Genomic DNA, 22,611 nt, shown 5'->3' on the forward strand with positions numbered 1-22,611 from the left:
CAACTAATTGTTGGTCAGAGTGTAGGTAACAGACATCTTTAGAGGATTTCTCAAAAGGGTCTGGATCGGTCCTAAACTTAAATAAATGTCAGTTATTACCTGTCAAAGAGTGTAATGTTCAGAGTATTTGTAATATAACAGTTAAAAATGAAGCAACATATTTAGGTCTGATTATCTGCAAAGATCCAAAAGACAGAATTTTACTAAATTTTCCCCCAATTATTAAAAAATCTCAAACCAAATTAAATCAATGGTTGCAGAGAGATTTAAGTTTAAGAGGAAGGGTATTGCTCTCAAAAGCAGAAGGTCTGTCTCGACTGACTTATGCAGCAATTTCTCTGCATGTGGACGGCAAAACTTGTAAGGATATCGACCGAATGCTCTTCAACTTGCTCTGGAAAAACCGGACACATTACATCAGAAAAAGTGTATTGATGAATGACTATGAACACGGTGGTCTCAATGTTTTGGATTTTACTACTCTAAACAATACATTTAAGATTAATTGGGCTAAACATTTTCTTAAAAATCCGGTATCCATTTGGAATTTTATTCCTCACTACATTTTCTCTAAGTTTGGTGGTCTAAGTTTTATCTTAGGTTGTGATTATAATATAGATAAGCTTCCAGAAAAGCTCTCGATGTTTCACAAACAACTTCTATTAGCTTGGTCCCTTATATATAAACACAACTTTACACCCCATACGTATTCAATTTGGAATAATAGGAACATAGTGTATAAAAATAAATCATTATTTTTTTCTAGGTGGGTTGAGAAACGGATTGTTTTAGTGAATCAGCTGTTTAATCCTAATGGGCAGCTCATGTCCTACTCAGAATTCTTAAACACCTATAAATTTCCAGCCACACCCAAAGAATATGCCATATTATTTGATGCAATACCTACAGGTATTATAATGCTTTTTAAAGGTATTCAACCTTGCATATCATCTGTTTCTCTCCCCAACCCTTTAGATTCACACATAGGAAGAATCTGTCTAACAAACCACAGTAAAAGTAATAAGAATATTCGTGCTTTGTTCCAGACAGAATCTCTAACTGTCCCACATGTGGTCTCTTATTGGAATTTCTTTGTCAGTGACATTAACTGGAAAAGAGTATGGACAATTCCTAACAAGTATCTGGTAACGAATAAAGTGAAGGAAGTCTCATTTAAAATACTGCATAAATTTTATCCTGCTAATCATTACATGACGAAGTTCAAAAGGGACATAAATGTGAGCTGTGGATTTTGTGGAAGCCATCCTGAGACTGTGCAACACCTCTTCTGGATCTGTTCATACGCTAGAACATTTTGGAAAGACTTCAGTAGATTCATTGCTGGACATCTCTATAAAGACTTTACTGTGAAATGGGAAAATCTTGTATTTTGTTTCTTTCGAAGGCAAAAAAAAGAAGATGTTTACTTTATAATAAACTTGTTAGTTATCTTAGCTAAATTTTATTTTCACAAATGCAGATACAGTAACAAAAAACCTAATTTTAAACATTACTATAATGATGTTTTATGTTACATAAAATTGATTAGTGGATCACTTAACAAAAAGGCTATGAAAACTATTACTATTTGTAGTAATTACAAATTATTTGAATGTTTGTAATTCTTTGTATTACACCCCCTGGCATATGTTAATTTTGTTCTGATTGTATACATGTTCTGTATACTGTTTCTTAATAAAGTTTAATATTAAAAAAAAAAAAATAGGCTTAACTTTCCGGGAGCTGCGACAGTTGGTACCGCTGCCGAAAACTGTGGCGGTGACAGGAAAACGGGACGCGGTGTCGTGAGTATCCGCACCGGTGATAGAGTTAAGCCGAGCGGTGAAACTGAAGTTGTGGGGAAGGTTGTGGATTGTCCCACGAACTGCAGTCTTTACCAAAGGCAACCGTATCCTAACTTTTGTACACGCATTGCGTCACGTCTACAAAGTCGGCTAGCTAGCGAACGTTTGCAGAATATTTCCTATTCACTATTATTGATTAGGTCACAGCACACTAAACTCGTCAGTGGATTACATCAGAAGTACGGAGAAATTCGTACGTAGGAATGCTGTTTTGAGGTATCCTTACTCCAGGTACCTGGCTCTGCAGCACAGCTGTAGGTGGCGGCAATGAGCAGCTTGTTTCAAATCGGTTTTTGAAACGAAGAAGAGAGAAACCAGAAGGAAGGACTGCTCTCTGTGTGATTGGCTGAGATGTGACCAATGGAAAGCTGACAGGATATTATCGCGTGTTCGCGAGCGCGCGCGCGTGTGTTTGGTAGTAGTGTGGATAGTGCAGCAGAATGTTAGGAAAAGTTTTGACTTCGCTGCTTCTTCTCGCGGTCTTCTTCTATGAACCCGCGGAGGCGCAGAAGAAGAAAGAGGTGATGTCTTCAGTGGTGTGTAGCCAAGGAAGTTGTTAAACTTTGGAGGGAGTTTTTCCAACTTCGTCAAAGTTGCACGTCGTCTGTTTCCGCATCATTCTTGGTAGCTAGCTTAAGCTAACAGCTGCTAGAAAGAGCTCAGTTACTCATTATCTAAAGTAGTTTTAGCAGTTACAGCAGTAGCTTAAATAACATGCTAATTTCATCAGACAGCATTAGTTTGATCACAGTTGTTAGCTCCGACTAACCCAACTACTGGTTGTAAACTTGACTGGGCGTTATTAAACCGGAAATGAATTAAACATTAATTACCTTTATTCTAACGCCTAAATGGCGCGTTTAACTGAACGAAAATAAAATGCATAGACAATAGAAAGACGTTTGTTTTTGCTACTGGAGCTTTAGCAGTTGTGTTGGTGTCTTTGTGTGTGTGTAGACTCTGCTGTCAGAGAAGGTGACGCAGATGATGGAGTGGGCCTCCAAACGATCAGTCATCAAAATGAATGGAGATAAGTTTCGTCGTTTTGTCAAGGCTCCCCCTAGAAACTACTCAGTGGTCATCATGTTTACAGCACTGCAGCCGCAGAGACAATGTGGAGTGTGCAGGTAACAAGTAGCAACAGGAAGAACATGCACTGCTTTTATTCCAGCTTGCATTTGTGACTTTAAAACATGTTTCCTTTTCAGGCAAGCTGATGAGGAGTTCCAGGTGCTGGCTAACTCCTGGCGTTTTTCTTCTGCCTTTACCAATAAAGTCTTTTTTGCGTCAGTCGACTTTGATGAAGGATCAGATGTGTTTCAGATGGTGAGACATTTTATTCTGTTTTCATGCATTTAAAAACATCTCAGTCAGGCCAACTTGTGTATATATAATGAAGCAATCTCAGAGAAACTTTGTAATTTTATAATAATTTAATGCTGGCACTCATTTGGTTTAATGAAAACATGTTTTTTCTTCATAAAATCATGAATAAAATGAGTGGTTAGATCGCAGACTGCTTCAGTTATTTTAATATTATCACACTTTCGTTTTGTACAATACATTTGTTTAAACAAATTTAGTTGACCTAAAAATGTGTGCAGTGTTCAACCCCTGGGCTGTTTCCCTGTTGTGTTTGCATGTTCGCCCTGTACCTTTGTCTGTAGTAAAAGATGATAAATATTAGAACATATTTGATTACATTTAATCAGACATCCAAAAGGAGTCTAACTTGTTAAATCCCATCACTACACGTATCTAATCTTCTGATTCTCTCTGTATTTTCAGCTGAATATGAATTCTGCCCCAACATTCCTCCATTTCCCATCCAAAGGAAAACCTCGAAGGCCTGATACGTATGAGCTCCAGGTCCGAGGCTTCGCGGCTGAGCAGCTGGCTAGATGGGTGGCAGACAGAACTGATGTACAAGTAAGTGTCAAACGTTTCAATGAGATCAGTGAAGATGTTTGCAATAAAATGAATTCAGACTTCTAATTAAGGCAAACAAACACATTCAAACACGGGCATGGTGAGAGCCTCTGGAGTCTACTCTCATGTTTGTGTGTTTCAGATCCGTGTCATTCGTCCTCCCAACTATGCAGGGCCTCTCCTGCTGGGATTCCTTCTGGCTGTGATTGGTGGACTTGCATATCTACGAAGACACAATTTAGAGTTTCTCTTCAACACAAATGTCTGGGCCTTCTCCGCACTGGTAAAAACTACCATCATATACACACACATGCTGAAATGCTTATTTGCTTTTTCTCTGGTGATCCAAGTTCAGAAAAAAAAGATCAAAATCTTCTGTCGTCCATCTCCACACCATGTCCAAATGCACGTCAGATAGCCTTATAGTGTTGTGAAATGTGACGGTATACATGGGTGTGCACATTATCTGTGGCTCAATACAAGTCACACCACAAACGAGACAGAAACAAAGTAGATCTGCTGTAGCAGGTGTAGCTCTCCTGTGGGCGCTTTCCTCCAGTTACTGTAAGAACTGTATTCTACATTAGTGTGCAGAAGTCTTGACTTTGTTTTGCTTCCATAAAGCCAGACTTTCAGTTCTCCGAGCTGTCTTTTGTTTCAGGGTTTCTTTAGACACTGGCTGCTTTTTCAATCGTTTTTGGTTCAGTACTTGTACCTGACAGTTTTCAGAGGACTTAACACTGGCTTATGTATAAAAAAAAGGCATCTAGCTCAAAAGATTAACCTTTGTTGTGTCTACACAGACGAATGATCCAATAATCCCGGCACTTTGCTGCTACCAGCCTGTTGCAATAATACATTTCCCCCAAAAGATGACTCCCAAAGAGCTATTAGCCAAACGCTTGGATATGTCAGCATCTTTTTCTAATTTCGTAGAACAAAATAATATTGTAAAAGTATACATTCATTACAATGACATAGGAGCAGGCACCGGTTTGTGGAAGGTGACGTGTTAAATACAGTGGCCAAGCTGTCATTGTATTTTACAGTGGGTGGAGGAATTTTGCCCCACCACAATCACATGACACCGCTTCCTTTTGGTGTGAAGGAGAGCCTGTTTGAGTTGGGTGACACTGCAACAAGAAGCCGGAGTCAGAAACAGATTTTTCCTTGTCTGTCCGGGCGCCCCGAGCGGAGCGATCAGCACTATTTTATCCAATAAAATCATCGTTCTCTTCCCAATCACATGCAGACGCTCTACATGCCAGTCAAGTCACAAACGTGTTTCTTAGTGACGCACGAACAGGAATCCAATCAGCACGATGTGGGGAGGACATGACTGTGTTTCAATAAGAAACCTGTTTGTGGAGGGATGTGCATGTGGTGCCTGTAACTGTGAACTGCTTAGTTTTAGGTGGGAAAAGAGAGACTGTGATTTCATTCAGTAGTGTTGGTTGCATGTCGTGTTCTGCTCTGACAGCTGATTGTGTGCCTCTGCAGTGTGAACATGGACCGTGAGTTTTAACATAAAACTCACTGTTGCAGCCAGCGACAGCACAAACTCGACCCTCCAGGCCTCCACGGTGCAGGTTTATACATGTAGTGTTTCAGGTCCAACAAGAAATACAAACATGCAAGTCACAACAATCTAAAGAGCCTAGAAATGTTAAAGAAAGAGACGGAGCTTCAACCATTCGAGTAATTCAAGCAGTTGTTTAACACAGTGTGCTTCACTGACACGTGTGACTAAACACAGACCTGTAATACAAACGTATTTAGGAGCAGCATGTGAGTAAAAAGTCTGACATTAAGCAAACACAGTCTCTAGTTTTTCAATAAAAAGGGCAAAATAATTTCCAGGCACTGGGTATCATTAAAATTGTGACAGATGATTTTCATGACAGAGAACTGAACAAAATGCAGCTAATGTGCGAAGAAGGGCTTGATGTGTCCTGAAGATCACTCAAAGAGATCGCACAAAGAGATCACTCAAAGAGATCGCTCAAAGAGATCGCTCAAAGAGATCGCTCAAAGAGATCACAAAAAGAGATCGCTCAAAGAGATCGCTCAAAGAGATCGCTCAAAGAGATCACAAAAAGAGATCGCTCAAAGAGATCGCTCAAAGAGATCACAAAAAGAGATCGCTCAAAGAGATCGCTCAAAGAGATCGCTCAAAGAGATCACAAAAAGAGATCGCTCAAAGAGATCACAAAAAGAGATCGCTCAAAGAGATCGCTCAAAGAGATCACAAAAAGAGATCGCTCAAAGAGATCGCTCAAAGAGATCGCACAAAGAGATCGCTCAAAGAGATCGCTCAAAGAGATCACAAAAAGAGATCACAAAAAGAGATCGCACAAAGAGATCGCACAAAGAGATCGCACAAAGAGATCGCACTGTGTTTAAAAGTAAAGGTGGTCATACCAAATATTGGCTTTCAGACTCGTTAGAATATGTAACTGTACTATATACTGCATGACTTTGTGTTTACAATTCCATTTCAATATTCAATATTCTGGTTTTGTTAGCAAAAGATAAAGAAATGGCGGCGCTCAAGACTTTTGCACAGTACTATACATGCATGTGATTCAGTGTAACTGGTGCAGTACATCGGATGAGCTGGGAAGGACCAACTGTCAGTTTAATTCTGTACGTTTGATATATAATGATCATAAAACAAACTCTTTCTCCATAGATTTTGGAAACACTTGCCTGGAATAATCTGGAGACGGTGGAAACAACCGGAGAGCTGTTTCCTTTTTGTTTTTTTTGTGATAAAATGTGTGAACAAGTGAACCTCTTACAGTCAAATGAGATGTTTTTGTTCACGTAAAACACCCAACAGCTCCTACGTCTTTGTGTTTTACGCATCTTATTTGTGTTTCAGTGCTTTGTCCTGATCATGACCTCAGGCCAGATGTGGAACCACATCAGAGGACCACCTTATGCTCACAAAAACCCCAGCACAGGACAAGTTGTAAGACACACATACACTTCACTCATGTCACTAATATAACATGTTGGCTCCAACAGAGTTACTACAACTATTTAACAACGCACTTAACTGACGTGTGTCGCTGTGAGCTGACTGAAGTGGTCAGGAGATGACATCATCATGACCATGAATGTCATGCAGGTTACCGTGCTGAATGATTGGACGACACGTCTTTAATGACTCGCGCTGAATTTATTTTGGATTTTCTTTATTCCACACATGGCCTCACACATATAGACTAGTCAGTAGAAATAAATAAAGGAAGTATAAAGTTGTAGTGAATAATGATCACTAACGAGAAACGAATCCGTCTTAAAAGATTAAAAGTTGTGATCCTGTGTGGAGAAAATCCCAAATAAATTCATATTTGTTAGAGAGCACGCAGTGATGGGTTAATAAAGGTGTGCGCTGGTCACCCTGACACTCATGGCCACATTTACTGCATGTAATCTTTTGACCAGTCTAAGATGTGACTGTGTGTTTTCAGAGTTACATCCACGGCAGCAGTCAGGCACAGTTCGTGGCAGAGACGCACATCGTCCTCCTCTTCAGTATCCTTCAGCTTTCTGCAGATGAACACTTGTGTGGCCGTGTCCACTAAACACACACACTCTGTCAGCTCAACAACCTTCCATGGATAACAACGGCTTCCCTCTGCACCAAACACATGATCTCCTTTTTAACATATTGGGCCATTTTTTAAAAATTCTGTTTTCTGCCACTTGTGCGGGGCCGGGTCACGCAGGCGGCAGCCTAAGCTGTCAGTCCAAGACCTCCCTCTCACAGCCACCTCCTGCAGCTTCTCCAGGGCCACACTGAGGTGTTCCCAGGCCAGATCTCGGGCATGTCCTGGGTCTGCCCCGGGGCCTCCCTTTGGTGGGACACAGGGGATTTCAGCCATGTCTCTTAGTTGTCTAACTTATGCATGTTTGACAGAATCACAGGCTGTGATCAGCACACCTGTCTCCACTGTTGAAATAACTTCACGGCCCACAGTGTAGCTGTGACACGAAGCACCTTTGTAGCTTTCTCATGTTTCTCAGTTTGATGTGCGACATTATTCTGAATTAGCACATCAAACTGTAAACACCACCTGTGTTATTCCAAAATCCAATACAGACACTTTTTGCCTCAAAAGTTTACACACAGGAAAAAGTGAAAGTTTGCTAGCAGCTCTTTCTTCTCAAGCACCATTCGATTTTATTAAAAGTGTTGGTTTACAGCCATTTTCAAATCTGTCCGGAGGGATTCAGCCACGTTCAGATCTGGGCTCCTGCTCTGCTGCTCGAGAGTATTTTACAGAGTGGTCCTGAACCCACTCCTTGTCCTATTGGAAGCTCAGCCTACCCCAGTCGGAGGTCCAGAGCGCTCTGGAGTTGGCTATCATCATCGTGTCTGTAGATGCATCTTTCCTCGACCCTGACTGTCTCCCAGTTTCTGTTGCTAAAGTTTATCCCCACACTGTGATGCTGCCACCACCAGGCTCCATTGTAGGGATGGCACCGTCCAGGCGGTGCCCGTTTTCCTCCAGACATGACCTTTGGGATTCAGGCCAGGACTTCAGGCTCTGTTTAATCAGAGAACTATGTTCCTGGTCTGAGAGTCTTTCTGGTGGCTTTGATCCAACTCCTGACAGGTTGTCCTGTGCCTTTCACCCAGGGGTGTCGCTACTAAGACCCTTCTGTCCCGATCAGTCAGCTTGGCCGGGCAGCCAGCTGTAGGAAGAGTCCTTGTGGTTCCAGGTTCTTCCATTTACTGATGATGGAGAAAACGTCGCTCATTAAGACCTTCAGTGCTGTAGAAATGTTTCTGTACACTCACCCAGAGCTAAGCCTCACTACTGTCTACAGACCACTGCTTGGACTTGGTGCATGTCAGAGTGTGTGTCTTTACCACAGCTGGGCCTCAGTCACATAGTAAAGCAGCAGAAACAGGACACGCTGCTTAACTTCGACTTTCATGCCAAATAAATATTTTTGTACATGTGATAGTTTTGGGTTTTTAATTTTGCATAAATTTGCAAGAATTTCCAGCAGACTTTCTTCACTTGGTCGTTTTGGGCCACTGTGTGCAGAAGCTTTTTCAGGGATGAGCTCTGTGTGCAGCAGTGCTGTGTCAGCTGCAGGAAGCCAAGATGCAGCACAATGATTCCATTAAATGTTAGTGGTGATTCATATCTGAGTATATTTTTTAAATTGATTACATTTTTCCCCTGGAGGTACACAGAGAACAGCTGGGCCCTGTCCCAGTGGCTCAGGCCTTTGTTCCTGCTCCATTTCCTGGCAGAGTCTTGGTTCTCGTAGCCTTGTCTGTGTTTATTTCTGGGGTGAATGGTGGTAATAAGGTAAAAGCTTGGCTGTGAGTAGATGGATGCTATGAACTCGTTCAACCCTTGACCCAGCTGTCAGATGCGGCTGTTACCATGGGAATAGTTCTACTGTGTGAAGCTGCTACTTCAGACATGGATATTGGAAAGAGAAAGAGTACGTGTACACACACACACACACACACACACAGATTGTGTCTTCGGGTTGTCTAAGATCATTTTCCAACAGAGAGCAACAAGAACATCTCAGTTGTACGTGCATTCCTGTGTATGATCCAAGTTCTTCTGACCTCAGAGCATCTGTGTACGAATATAGAAAACACAAACACTCCACAGTTTCCAGATAATAACTTTGTCTAACCCAACCTTCTCTAAACCAGTCAGTAAATCATCGTCCCTGAGTTTGTTTACTTGTCTGCATCATGCATAAGGAGGTATAATCGCAGAACCCTGCGTGTCAGTTATGTGTGTTGCAGGTATCGGTCTAGTTATGCTGTTCTTCAGTTGGTTGCTGTCGATCTTCAGAGCCAAGTACCATGGATATCCATACAGGTGTGAACATGTTAATGTTGGATTCTCCTGTTTAATCGACTGCGACCGGCTCAGATGGTGCTTTGTGTCGTATGGACTGAAAGTTGTCTCGTCTCTGTTGCAGCTTCCTGATGAGTTAGTGCTGATCAGCTCCTCCAGAGTCAGAGCAAGTATAAGTCGGAGGACAGACGTGCTGCAGGGTGCTGTCCACAGCATCTTTGATGAAAAACTGTTTGCCAAGCCATGATTGTCCTCTGATCTGTTTAATAAAGTCAGTACATCATATACATACGGTGCCTTTTACAATATCACAAGTGGTTCCTTTACAACAACAGAGCTCTGATCGCTGCTGTGCAACATGAACAGTCGTGTACCAAAAGGTGTCTTCTTGGTCTGAACTTGGGCCAAATTGTTTGATTTGTGATTCATTTCTAACCTGCAGACTGTGTTTTTGTCTTAAAGTGCAGACATGAGTCAGGACTGTTTAGTTCTTGTTGCTGAGACCTCAGCAGACATTAGTCTGTTGTTGCTGTGACTCTTAGGATCCAGCAGCAGTACTCTGTGTGCTATTTGTACTAAAAAGGTTTTGTTCAAACATCAGTTGAGACATATATGGATCTGTTGGTGCACTTACACGTTTCTTTTTTATGTACAAATGCTTCTCTCCTTTAGTAATACTCTGCTTGGTTTTTACTGAGTTTGTACACTTGTGTTGCAGTTAGGCAAACAGTCAACAGAGAGCATAGTTTTGATTTTAAACCTACATTTAAATTTAAATGTGATATTTGATTTATTTGCCGGAGTAACTGTTAAAGTTAGCTCTGTTTCTGGAACAGAAACGCTTCCTGTGTTTGGGGTTAACAAACTAAACCTGTTGTCGGCATCACGGCCCTCACATGTAAAATATGATCTGTAGAAACAAAAGTTACTTTCATTACATGGCTCAGTAAAATCCCATAATCAGTAATCATTGGTGTCTTATTATTGTGATCACGGCCCTTTTGTTTTTAAATGGAAAATGTCAGATTGATGAAAATATGTTTGTACTTTGTTGTCAAGCTAACTGTTCATACTTCTTTCCAAATGGGCCTTATCTGCAGAGCATGATGGGACGCATGTGTCTTCATGTGTGTGTACATGAGGACTGGGAGAAGGTTGCATTTTGTGTGTGGTGTTTTAAATGTGTGTTATCAAGTTCAACAAAGAGGGAATATTTGATCAGAGCTGACTGTTGCTGATATTAAAGTGTCGTAACTGAGGATCAGTGTGTGTCATAGACACTTTGTGTGTGCGTGTGTGTGTGTGGTCATCAGACTTTACTGAAACTACCTGAGTCAGTCTGAAAGTGTTACTGGTTTAGTTTCTCAGACATGGATTAAGAGGCACATTTCTGCTGCAGTCAAACGTAACACATGATTTCTGGTATTTTTACTGTATAATTCCACATATCGCTTCAGAAAACAGATGTCAGTGTGACACTTTAATATTTTCATAGTTATATCAATAAGGCGCCTACACAGAGAAACCTTATGAACACTATCTCGGTTGGCTGCTCCCTCTAACCATATCATACATTATTAGTACTGTATGCTGCTCAGTAACATTCAACATTTATTATTTACCATTTCCAGTTCTGTAATTTTTAGTTAAAATAAATAATAAAAAGTCTTAATAAAAATCTAATCAGCTATGACAGTTAAGTGGACAAAGTATAACAAAAGGTCCAGTTGGGGAAATAAATCTTGTTTCTTGGCCTTTACACAGTAATTGCTACAGTGCTGAACAGGACAGACAAAATACAAAAAACATTAATAATTAATTAATATTATGGAGTTAATATTATTTTATAAAAGCTTTTTTCACCCTTCGGGTCAGATTATGAGCGACTATAGAGAGACTGTAGTATATTTTTATTTCGTAAGTCTTACGTGTTATTTTAACGTTTGCCTGCAGGAGGCGGTAATACTGAACTACACTAAAAACAGAAGAAGAAGAACGAACCCGGAAAATATTGCAAGATGGCGGAATCGGAGAACAGCAACAGTGTTAGACAGCCATTAAATGTGGACGCAGAACCGCTTAAATTATCAGAGTTGTTAGATCGTGGTTGGAAAATATTCGAGGAGGTCGACAGCACAAACGAGCCTCTTGGCTCAAACAGTATTCAGGTGAAAGTTAAGCGCGGGGTTCAAATGTTAGAGGAAGCCTCCCGGATGGTCGCTCAGCTCGACTTGTTTAGTCGCAACGAAGAGCTCGAGGAGATCGCCACGGCAGACCTGAAGTACCTGCTGCTGCCCGCTTTGTTAGGAGCTCTGACCATGAAGCAGACCACCCGGGACAAACGGTTGGAAATAGTCCAGACGGCCCGCGCTTACTTTATGGATTTTTTAAGGAGATGTGACGAGTATAAGGTGTCACCGTTTAAACTGCCAGACTCCACGGGTGAAAAAGCACGGCCTGACGGAGGGTCAGAAGATGGAAACGCTAAAGCTAATGTAAGTACCTAACTAAGAGCAAGTAAATAGCAAATGAGCTAACCCTCCGGCTGTGTTCATAAACACTACCCACTCAGCTTGGTCGTGGTCAGAACTGGTCAGCAGCAGATGGGTGGGTTTGTTTCTCACTAACATCCGTTCTTGTCATGAGCGTTTCCTGTATCCTCAGTGGGTTTTCGTGTAGAATTGAAAGTACACTCTGGGATAAATAATTGATTATTAAGCGTTTATTATTTTTGTGCTGGGATTCTGTTCATCTGGACGTTTTCAGTGGGAGAAACGTTTCGTCATCATCCAGGTGACGTCTTCAGTCTCAGCTGACTGCAGGTTTCAACCTTACATTTGCATAATGACTGAATCCAGCCCACCGGAGTGGGTTTAGAAAAAAGTCCCGCTCAGTGTATCAGTTAGATCACATCATCCCAATTTCGAAATGCAAAAGCATTTTTAATCAAATAATTACAGCCTCGTTTAATTTAAGCACCACTGCAGCTGATTGTATATCAGTGATTAAGTTTCAGTGATTTTTATGCGTCGTTACTTTGTGTGAATCCGGGAACATCCTTCATTGGTAGCTTTCAGAGGACTGATCTCCACAGGACAAAGTGTGCTTCAGTCTATGATTGTGCCAACCAAAGCCAGTTTTCTTCTGAGGAGTTCTCTCCTCTCTGTGTGGAGTTTGCATGTTCTCCCCTGGTTTGTGTGGGTTCTCTCCGGGTACTCCAGCTGAACACTGGGTCAGGTGGCTACTTTGAAGAGTCAGAGGTTTAGGATATATTTTGGTCTATAAACTGATTCCATGATTGCTTTTTTAACTCCAGGTGCTTATTTGTACCATGGTTTAATTTCAGAGTGCAATGAGACATCAAACTGCATCATTCTCAATAGAAAACTGCAAAATTGTGGTGTTTTCAAACTTTTGACCTGTAGTGTATTTCAAAGTGTAAAGACTGTCTCCAGGTGGAAACCAGACGGACCAGATTGTTCTGTAAATATATTAATATTTTCACACATTTTTGACGTTTACAAGTTCTATTTGCATTTCAAGCCACACTGAACACTATGGTGAGAGAGGAGAAATGTTTCTTTGTTTTTAGTTTGTCTACAAAATTGACATTAAAGAAAAGCTGTTGGAGTGAAATCCTCGAGCTGCTGTTCACTTCATGTTAGCGACCAATGAGTTGTGAAGTAAACAACAATTGAACTGATTGGATCAGCCATAAACTGTGTTGTTGGTCTTTGATCTAAATCACTGGTACATCCCTAATCACCTGTGCCTTTGTTTCTGAATGAACTAACACAGCACATTGAACACCTTTACTTTGAACAAGCTGCAGTGTTCATATAACAACAGGTTCTTTCTGTTAACTGCACTGTTAATGAAGGCTGTAAGTCTGGGCTTATTTATGTCACATAAGTCAGTCACAGAAAAGTGTCCGATGGGAACATGTCACCAAGCTCCACAGATTTAAGTCACACAACCAGAAAGTGAAAGCTTCTAAATAACAGAGTTCACCTGTGTGTGATTTGGAGGATGTGTCAATAATGAATCGGTGACGTGTGCTTTTTGTTTCAGTCTTTCCCCGGCCCGACCAACCTGGTTGCTATGGCAGCACAGAGACAAGCTAAAATTGAGCGGTACCGTCAGAAGAAGGAGCTTGAGGCCAAACTGTCTGATGTTCGGAGAGCTGTGGAGAGCGGACAAGCTGATGATGAAGTCACCAGAGATTTTTACCTCCTGAATGTCCGAAGATGGGTCGCTGTGTGTTTGGAGGACATAGAGAGCATTGACCAAGAGGTGGAGATACTCAAAAAGATGGATATGTTTAAGGAGAATGCTCCCAAGCAACCCACTCACCCACCCAGGCCCCCCATGAAACCCTTCATCCTCACCAAGGATGCTGTGCAGGTGAGCTGGTTTGTTGTTGTACGACTGATTAAGGTGCATGCAGTCACAAGGTTGCACGTGCAGCCTGGACTCTCTTAATCAGCCTTTATTGTAATTTGCTAAAGTGGTCTGCTCGTTAGTCATCTGTGAGGATGATGCGTCACACAGCTTCAGTGATGTTCAGGGTCTGGGGAGGCCAGTCCATGTCTCATACTGTTGTAACAGTGTCAGCGTGATACGGTTCTTTTTCCCAGTAATGACCCAACACGGATCAAAGCAAAGCTCCAACATGCACAAACATTTGACCTCACAACATGTAACGAATTGGCACAAATGTCTTTGATATGCTGCTTAGTGATGGTGTTCGTGAGAACGCCGTGAGAATCAATAAGTAATACTGATAATGGGATCACTGAATTCTTATCAGTTCCCGACTCCATGTGACTGTAATCCACTGTGACACGTCTCAGTCCATCTGCCCCCTGTTCATGTTTCATTGCTGCACTGACAACATTATTGATGAGCAATAAGAAATAACCAAGAGTTCAGAATGGTCATTTTTCATTGGCCTGTGGAACGTTATGTTCATGCAGTTTTATTAATATGATGCAGTGCTCCCTCGCTATAACGCGCTTCACCTGTGGTGGTCTCACTGTTTCACAGATTTTTTTTTTTGTGTGTGTGAAATTTCTTTTTCTTTTTGAAACGGCGTATTGTGTCCTGCGTCCTGATTGGCTACGTTCAGCTTGTCACATTTACATAAATCTTCGATCACTAGCAGCGTGACTCTGAAGTGCTGGACTGTATGTTTGTAAGTTTTCTCCCCAACAAACAACAATGTCGATGAAACGTCGTCACCTGCGGGTTCCTTTGGTTTCATTCTGTAATGCTGGACTGATTTTGAACTTTCAGAGCCTGCCTGTCTGAGAAACGAGTATAAAGTGTGTAGTGAGGGCTTTACAGCCTTAAAGCATCTATAGTAATTGTAAAAGATAAAGTTGGCTACTTTGCGGATTTCACTTATCGCAGGTTATTTTTAGAACGTAACTCCCGCGATACGCGAGGCCGCTGTGTTTCATTTCACTAATGTTACAAATCCTTGGAGACAGGCTGGTAGACCTCAGCCTGCTCTGTGGAGGAATCACAGCAACAAGGTGGGACGGCTGCCACCAGCATTCAGCAAGCTACCGAATTTAAACATGGTATCAAACTACGATAACAGTTCATCTGTCTGTTTTATGTAGCATCTGAAGCTTTACTGTAAAAGTTTGAATTATGCCTTCTGTTTGGATCAGGCGTGTCAAACTCACGGCGCAGTTATGTCACAGGTCTGTCAGTATGTGGGACTGAATCTTCAGCCCTGCTGAGGATCCATGCAGGCATGGATGCTCTTTATTTTGATGGACACACCATGCAGCCAATTACACGCAGAGACTGGGATCATACCATTAGTGAAAGAAGGAAGGGGGGCATTGTGAAGACAGCAGGTGTAGTGGTGCAGGCCAGGTGGACAGAGAGACGGGGAGATGGATTTAAACGGTGACGGGATCAAGTGAAAATGCAAAATGAGCAGCACCTGGCTGCATTTCAGTGACGCTGCAAAGCTGAGTGCAGAATGTGTAAAATTAGGAGCTGAAATGATCCCGTTTTTATTTTTGAGCCATTTTTTCACTGCGGAGGACAAAAAGGTCTCAAACTTGTCCAGGCCTTAAACCTCACCTGTTCTCCCCAGTGGAAGTCAATCTATAAAGATGAGGCTGAATACAAACTTGTTACAGTTCAGTGTTGAACATTACATCAAACAGAAATGTGTGCATGTACTACACCGACTCAGTGTCGCAATGAGTCTCACAGGTTATTTATCATTCCTGTGGTGCTGATCACCACAAACAAGCAGAACGTTTCAGTGTTTCCTACTGATAAAAACCCTCCTTTATGGCCACTCACACTACACAGAGTCATGACGCATTAGACCAGGGGTGGCCAACCCGCGGCTCTCGAGCCGCATGCGGCTCTTTGCCTGGTTTCATGCGGCTCTTACGTTCATATCAAAGTTTGTGTTTTGATTTTTTTTATGTTGTTGTTTTAAAATGTGCGCGTTCGCTTCGCTTGAGTTCAATACGGTATTTTCATCAAATGCGCATGTGTGTGAGATGAAAATACCGCAAAGTTTCCCAGTAGGAGCAAGTTCGCCCTGAAAATGGCAGGAAAAGAAAATATGAAGATGAACACAGGACGTTTTTAACAGAGTGGGAGAGTTTATATTTTTTTGTTGAACGCAATGGTAAGCCATTCTGCCTTATATGTCAGACGTCATTAGCGCATTTCAAAGCTTCAAATCTTCAGCGCCACTTCAGCTCACTCCATGCTAACATCGACCAGGAATTTCCAAAAGGGACTGAACTTCGCAAGCACGAGTCGGCCACTTTGAAAAGTCAGGCAGAAAAGCAGATACAGTTTTTCCAAAAATTTACGAAGCGGTCAGAGACCATAACGCTCGCATCCTATCAGCTGGCTTGGAACATTGCACGGGCTAAAAAGCCATACGATGAAGGGGAGTTCGTTAAAAAATGCCTCAGTGATGTTGTTGAAATCTTGTCTCCTGAAAACGACAAATTAAAACGCGTGGTATCAGACGTCCAACTGTCCCGCCACACTGTTGAACACAGAATATCGGACATTAACACGGCTATTGAAACACAGTTGCACTCTGACCTTCAAGCATGTGAGTATTTTAGTGTCGCATTGGATGAGAGTTGTGATATACAAGCCAAGCCTCAGTGGGCAATATTTGCACAGTCTGTGTCAAACGATTGTGTGATCAAAGAACTCCTGGATATTGTGCCATTAAAAGACAGAACCCGTGGCATAGATGTGAAAGAAACCATGATGGCTGCATTAGAAAAAGCAAATCTGCCCATAACGAAATGAACTGCAATAGCCACGGATGGAGCACCAGCCATGATGGGATCTGTGAACGGGCTTGTGGGGCTGTGCAAAGCTGACCGAACTATTCCTGACTTTTGGAATTTCCACTGCATCATCCACATGGAGCAACTCGTGTCTAAATCATTGAATTTAGATAACGTCATGAAGCCTGTGATGGAAATCGTCAACTATATCCGCACACATGCGCTTAACCACAGGCAATTCAAGAATCTCATCGCTGAGCTGGACCAAGGGCTTCCAGGTGACCTGCCGCTGCACTGCACTGTGAGGTGGCTGTCAAAAGGCCAGGTACTCTCTCGCTTCTTTGAGCTTTTGGATGCCGTGAAACTGTTTATGGAAAAGAAGGACAAGGACTATCCCGAGCTCTCGGACCTCAAGTGGATTATGGATCTGGCCTTTTTGGTCGACATGCTGTGTCACTTGGACAGACTGAACCTGACCCTGCAGGGTAAGTTAAAAATGCTCCCTGACCTGGTGCAAAGTGTGTTTGCGTTTGTCAACAAACTGAAGCTGTTCAAGACACATATTCAAAAGGGAGATTTAACGCATTTTCCCACTCTGCTAAAAGCCAAGCGGGCAAGTCGCCAGCGCTGCCCTGAGTAAGCAAAGAGCCAGATATGCAACGCTGATTGAAAACTTGCACGAAAGCTTTGTGACCCGGTTCCATGATCTACAATTGAAAAGGCCACAGATTACGTTCCTCGTCGACCCATTTAATGCAGAGACCGGCTGTTTGAAAGTCCCGCTAGTCACAGATGAAGCTGCGGCTGAGTTGGAGATGATCGATCTTTGTGAGGAGGACCAATTGAAACCTGCTTTAAGGGAAGGGACCATTGAGTTCTGGAAAAGTGTGCCAATGGAAAAATACCCCAATGTCAAACGGGCTGCGCTTAAGATACTGTCAATGTTTGGGTCAACATACGTCTGCGAGTCTGTGTTTTCTACCCTAAAACATGTGAAATCAAAGCATCGATCTGTTCTGACTGACACACATGTGAAAGAATTGCTTCGAGTGACAACAACGGAATACAAGCCAGATTTAAAGAGGATTGTTCAAGGCAAGGAACAACATGCATTATAAAGTATTTTTGTTTGTGGACTTGGTTGAACTGAGTGTGTGTGTGTGTGTGTGTGTGTGAGAGAGAGAGAGAGAGAGAGAGAGAGAGAGAACAGTAAAAAAAAAAAAAGTGGCTCTTGGTCTCTGACTGGTTGGCCACCCCTGCATTACACGATTAAATGACATGGTTTTCTATAGAAAGTTATGTTTTTTTACAGCTGCAGTTAAAAAAAACAGAAATCTGGAATCGACCACGAAAAGCATAAAAGTGTTAATATCTGAAGTCGGCTGTGATATGTGGATCCACTGACTCATCACAGTGTCAGCAGACTGAACCGAAAACATTCAACCAAATACTGGAAATTTAATTTCAGTCTGCTTAAAAATAAGAATTATTGTCATAAATGTAGCTGCTAGTCCCAGAGCTCAGTGCCTCTGAACACTGACATTTACACTGGAAGCGGATGAAACATTGGTTGGGTTACAATTTTTAACAGAGCTCAACTGAATAGCTGGAAACGCTGATTAGCTGAAGTTTTCAGCAAGTGCTGTACTTGAAATCTGATGAGGGATCAAAAACGTAACAAATGTCACTCTGCTCTTTGTACTTGAACATCACGCCACTCAAAAACATAAAACTGAAGGTACATTTTTGAATGTCTTCATTTAACAAGCTCATATCAGATCAGTTATTGTTTAAAAAATCTGAGTCACTTTGTTCCGATTTGCTTGAACGTGGATCGATGTCTTTAAATCCATGTGTTCACTTTGCACACAGGCTAAGGTGTTCGGGGCCGGTTATCCCAGTCTTCCTACCATGACAGTTGATGACTGGTATGAGCAGCACAAGAAACGCGGCGTCCTGCCTGACCAGGGTGTACCCAGGAAGCCCACTGCGGAGGATCACGGGGATCCGAGCGAGACGGACGAAGAAGAAAAAGAGAAGAAGGTTGAAAACGATGACGACGAATCTCTGCTAAAGGCCAGAAACTGGGATGACTGGAAAGACACTCACCGCAGAGGTTATGGGAACCGCCAGAATATGGGCTAGCTCATGTGTTCAACCGGGCTTGTCTCTCGCTTCATTTCTATACTAAATGAAGAAAAACACCACCGCATCAATAAATATGTACATTCAATACTTTGTCTGCAGGTTAGTTGGTCTGGAGATGAACACTACTGCTGATTAACTCATGTTACAACCGTTCTGTTGATTGGATCACATTCTCCTATGTACCGTCGTGGTTTCCATTTACAATAAAAATAATAATAATTCGGCTGGAAGCTTGAAACCATCGTGCTTATCCCTGTTGTTATGTCATGGGGAGTGTGACTCCTCGTTTCCCCGAGGCTTAGGAATGACCTATCAAACAGCTCTGAAAGAGTTCGTGATCTCTGACACTTCACTGTCTCTGGTCTGCCTGTGACCTGGAATGTCTCCGTGCATCAGCTGCTCAGTTCCCACAGCTGCGTACTGGAAGCGTTTTGCTCACACACTGATTTGAAGATGATGGCTGGTCTCTGTTTGATTTTATATATAAAGACAGCAATAACAACCTTGTCCTACAACATCACGACATATTACACTGGTTCAAATCTGTTTAACAAAAGCTATGTCCATGCTTACTGCTCCCACGGGAATGAAAAATAATAATGATGATAAATGGCCTGCATTTGTATAGCACTTTACTCAGTCCCTAAGGACCCCAAAGCTCTTTACACTACATTCAGTCATTCACACACTGGTGATGGTAAGCTACATTGTAGCCACAGCTGCCCTGGGGCGCACTGACATTATTTATAAAGCACACTTAAAAACCAAGGGTATGCCAAGGTGCTTAATGAGTAACAGAGAGAATAGGAGGAGGATAATAGAAATAGGACCAAAGTAAGTAGGTATGCAAGCAGGTAGCTGTCACTGATACATAGGAAAGCAACAGATACAGAACAAACAAGGAATTAAATGAGCATAAAAGTGCATGATATAAAATCATAAGTGAAGTGTTAACTAGAGGGAAAGGCAAGATTGGATAAGTGGGTTTTTAGTCGTGATTTAAACGGTGCTACAGATGCGCGGATATCAAGAGGACCGGGGCAGCCAGAGCAAACGGTCACCCCGAGACTTCGGCCGACATCTGGGTTGGTCAGTAAAAAACAGGTCGCAGCCAGGTGGGGCTGACGACACTCACTGATATCCTCCATGTGCGTTTTTTGCGGTTGGTGTTGATACAGCGGCAAGGAGAAAACAGCAGCAGCGGTCTTAATGAAGCGACCGCTGCTGCCCGTTTCTGGGTTATACGAGCATTTTCAAACAATCTGAAGTCCACCGGATATTCGGATCGTTTTCTCTCTTACATAAATGGCTGTGCACGAATCGCCTGACGCACAGATCACGTGAGTCTCCCAGACTCCCACAAACGTAAGCCAGCATCTCCCTCTGTGTCTCTGGGCTGTACTGGAATCTCATCACCATGGCGGTAAAGACACTTTTTTTTTTTTTTTTTTTTTTTTTTAAATACTTTAATTAAATTTATGCACATATTACAATCTCTCGTTGGGAGACAACATTTGTGCAACAACATCTTGAAAAGGTTGAATAAGAAATCAAACGAAAAAAAACAAAACAAACAAAAAAAACAAAAACACATATATACATATACATAAATATATGAAGGCCATTTTTATGACATATAACAGTTTCCTTTCTGCGAACACTTTAACATACATGTGGCTTACTTAGTACACCAAAAACACAATCATTAAAAGGATAGAGGTTCAGTCCCATTGTCGCATATCAAAGCAGCCTCTTTACATGAATCCCTCAGTAATTCTAAAGATGACAAAAAGGATTTTAATTCAATTTTCAATACAGTTAGGGAAGGTCTTTTACTTTTCCATTTGCATTTGTGTATGTGGTATTTGCCCATAATTATCACCACCTTGTGTAGCATGGACAGTTCCTTAGATGGATCACCATTATTATATAAAACTTGTGTTAGAGTCAGTGGGGTCATCCCATCTATTCTTATACTCAACCAGTCTACTAGATCTTGCCAAAAGTCAGTTGTTACTGAGCAGGAAAAAAACAAATGATCAATACTTTCCGCATTTTGTGAACAAAATCCACATGGCTCTACCTCAAACCCAAACCTTTTTTTAAGCATTTCAGCTGCTGGGTAATATCCATTAATTATTTTAAATTGCATTTCTTTGACTTTGGGGGGGATAGGCCATTTTAAAAAGTGCGTATATTTGTTCGTTATTTTAATATTACTCCCTTTTAGTTTTGTGTTACTGTTAAAGTCGTGAAATAATTTGTTTTTAAATATCTTGTTCATGGTTTTATTATTACAGTTTTTATCCGTCAAAGGAATCTGGTTTAGATGTAAAGAAGGTAGACTAATTTGTGCCTTAGAGTAATACAAATAACCTTGAATCAAACTCAACAGAGGTAAGGGGATTGCCTTACAAACCTTGTCATATTCTCTAAGGGAACACTGAATGTTAAACTTCGTATTAAAAACACCCACTGAGAGAAACTGACCCCTTTCATCAAGTAAGTCTGTTATAAAGATGATGTTTTTTTCAAACCACTCTTTAATAAACAATGACTTCTTATTAATTGTAATTGTCCTGTTATTCCACAAGGTGGAGCAATGTGGTGAAAAGTTATGGGCAAACACCATCTTCCAATAAGACAAGACCTGCTTATGATATTCTGACAGTTTCACAGGCAACTTCAATATATCAAAATCACATTTCAGGAGAAAATCCAACCCTCCCACCTTTTTGAAAATATTTTTTGGGATATGGAACCATATGGAGTCAGGTTTCAAGAGGAAGGCTTTTATCCAGTTTATTTTAAAAACTCCAACCATTGATTGAAAATCAATTGACTTTATACCACCTTTAGCGTAATCTTTGACAAGTTGTGATTTTTTAATGTAATGTGTTTTATTGCGCCAAATGAATTGATAGATTATAGAGTTAATCTTTTTAATGCTTTTCGGGGTAATGTATAGTGAGTATGCTGGATAAACCATCTTTGAGACGCCCTCTGATTTGGATAATAGATTGCGTCCAAAAATTGTAATATCTCTCGTCAACCAATGATTTAGTGTTTTGGACATGCCATCAATTTTGTCTTTTAGGTTTTTTGATTCTCTAGTGTTGATGTCTTTGTCTAAATAGATGCCTAGATACTTAACTTCATTTTTCACTGGAATCGTCCTCATGCTATTTTCCAAACAATCATAAAGTGGCAAAAGTTCACACTTCTTTAGGTTCAGACACAAGCCTGAAGCTTTAGAAAAAATTGAAATGACATTCAATGCTTTCTCGAGTATTGATTTATCCTTTAAAAATATTACTGTGTCATCTGCAAACTGACTTATTTTCAGTTCAATATCAAAAATGTTTATTCCTTCGATGTCTGAATGGTTCACAATGAGGTAAGCCATTAATTGAGTGCAAAGAATAAATAATTTTGGAGAAATTGGGCAACCCTGTCGAATTCCACAGAATATGTCTATCCTAGATGTTATGCCTGGATTGAGCGAAACATAACTATAAATTTGTT

At 41.3% G+C, this 22,611-nt stretch overlaps 2 protein-coding genes across 5 annotated transcripts; both read left to right on the plus strand.

The window, feature by feature from the left end:
- Nucleotides 1-1,727: 1,727 nt before the first annotated feature.
- magt1 (magnesium transporter 1) lies at nucleotides 1,728-10,902 on the plus strand. 4 transcript variants are annotated; one of them, XM_082552944.1, is made up of 10 exons: nucleotides 1,728-1,805; nucleotides 2,823-2,992; nucleotides 3,074-3,191; nucleotides 3,654-3,794; nucleotides 3,937-4,077; nucleotides 6,679-6,768; nucleotides 7,274-7,337; nucleotides 9,195-9,269; nucleotides 9,574-9,664; nucleotides 9,768-10,902. In XM_082552944.1, the coding sequence occupies exons 2-10, from the start codon at nucleotides 2,850-2,852 to the stop codon at nucleotides 9,781-9,783; spliced, it is 879 nt and encodes a 292-aa protein (XP_082409070.1). In that variant the 5' UTR covers nucleotides 1,728-1,805; nucleotides 2,823-2,849; the 3' UTR covers nucleotides 9,784-10,902. The 4 variants fall into 4 exon arrangements, with proteins under 4 accessions (XP_082409070.1, XP_082409067.1, XP_082409068.1 ...); XM_082552941.1 differs by lacking the exon at nucleotides 1,728-1,805 and adding an exon at nucleotides 1,815-2,401; XM_082552942.1 differs by lacking the exon at nucleotides 1,728-1,805 and adding an exon at nucleotides 1,817-2,386.
- A 722-nt stretch (nucleotides 10,903-11,624) lies between these two features.
- On the plus strand, nucleotides 11,625-19,328 carry igbp1 (immunoglobulin (CD79A) binding protein 1). Its single transcript, XM_082545013.1, has 3 exons — nucleotides 11,625-12,138; nucleotides 13,715-14,047; nucleotides 18,811-19,328. The coding sequence occupies exons 1-3, from the start codon at nucleotides 11,662-11,664 to the stop codon at nucleotides 19,081-19,083; spliced, it is 1,083 nt and encodes a 360-aa protein (XP_082401139.1). The 5' UTR covers nucleotides 11,625-11,661; the 3' UTR covers nucleotides 19,084-19,328.
- The last annotated feature ends 3,283 nt before the right edge of the window (nucleotides 19,329-22,611 follow it).

The sequence above is a fragment of the Aulonocara stuartgranti genome (genome assembly GCF_965226115.1).
Source record: "Aulonocara stuartgranti genome assembly, chromosome: 2".
Taxonomy (NCBI): domain Eukaryota; kingdom Metazoa; phylum Chordata; class Actinopteri; order Cichliformes; family Cichlidae; genus Aulonocara; species Aulonocara stuartgranti.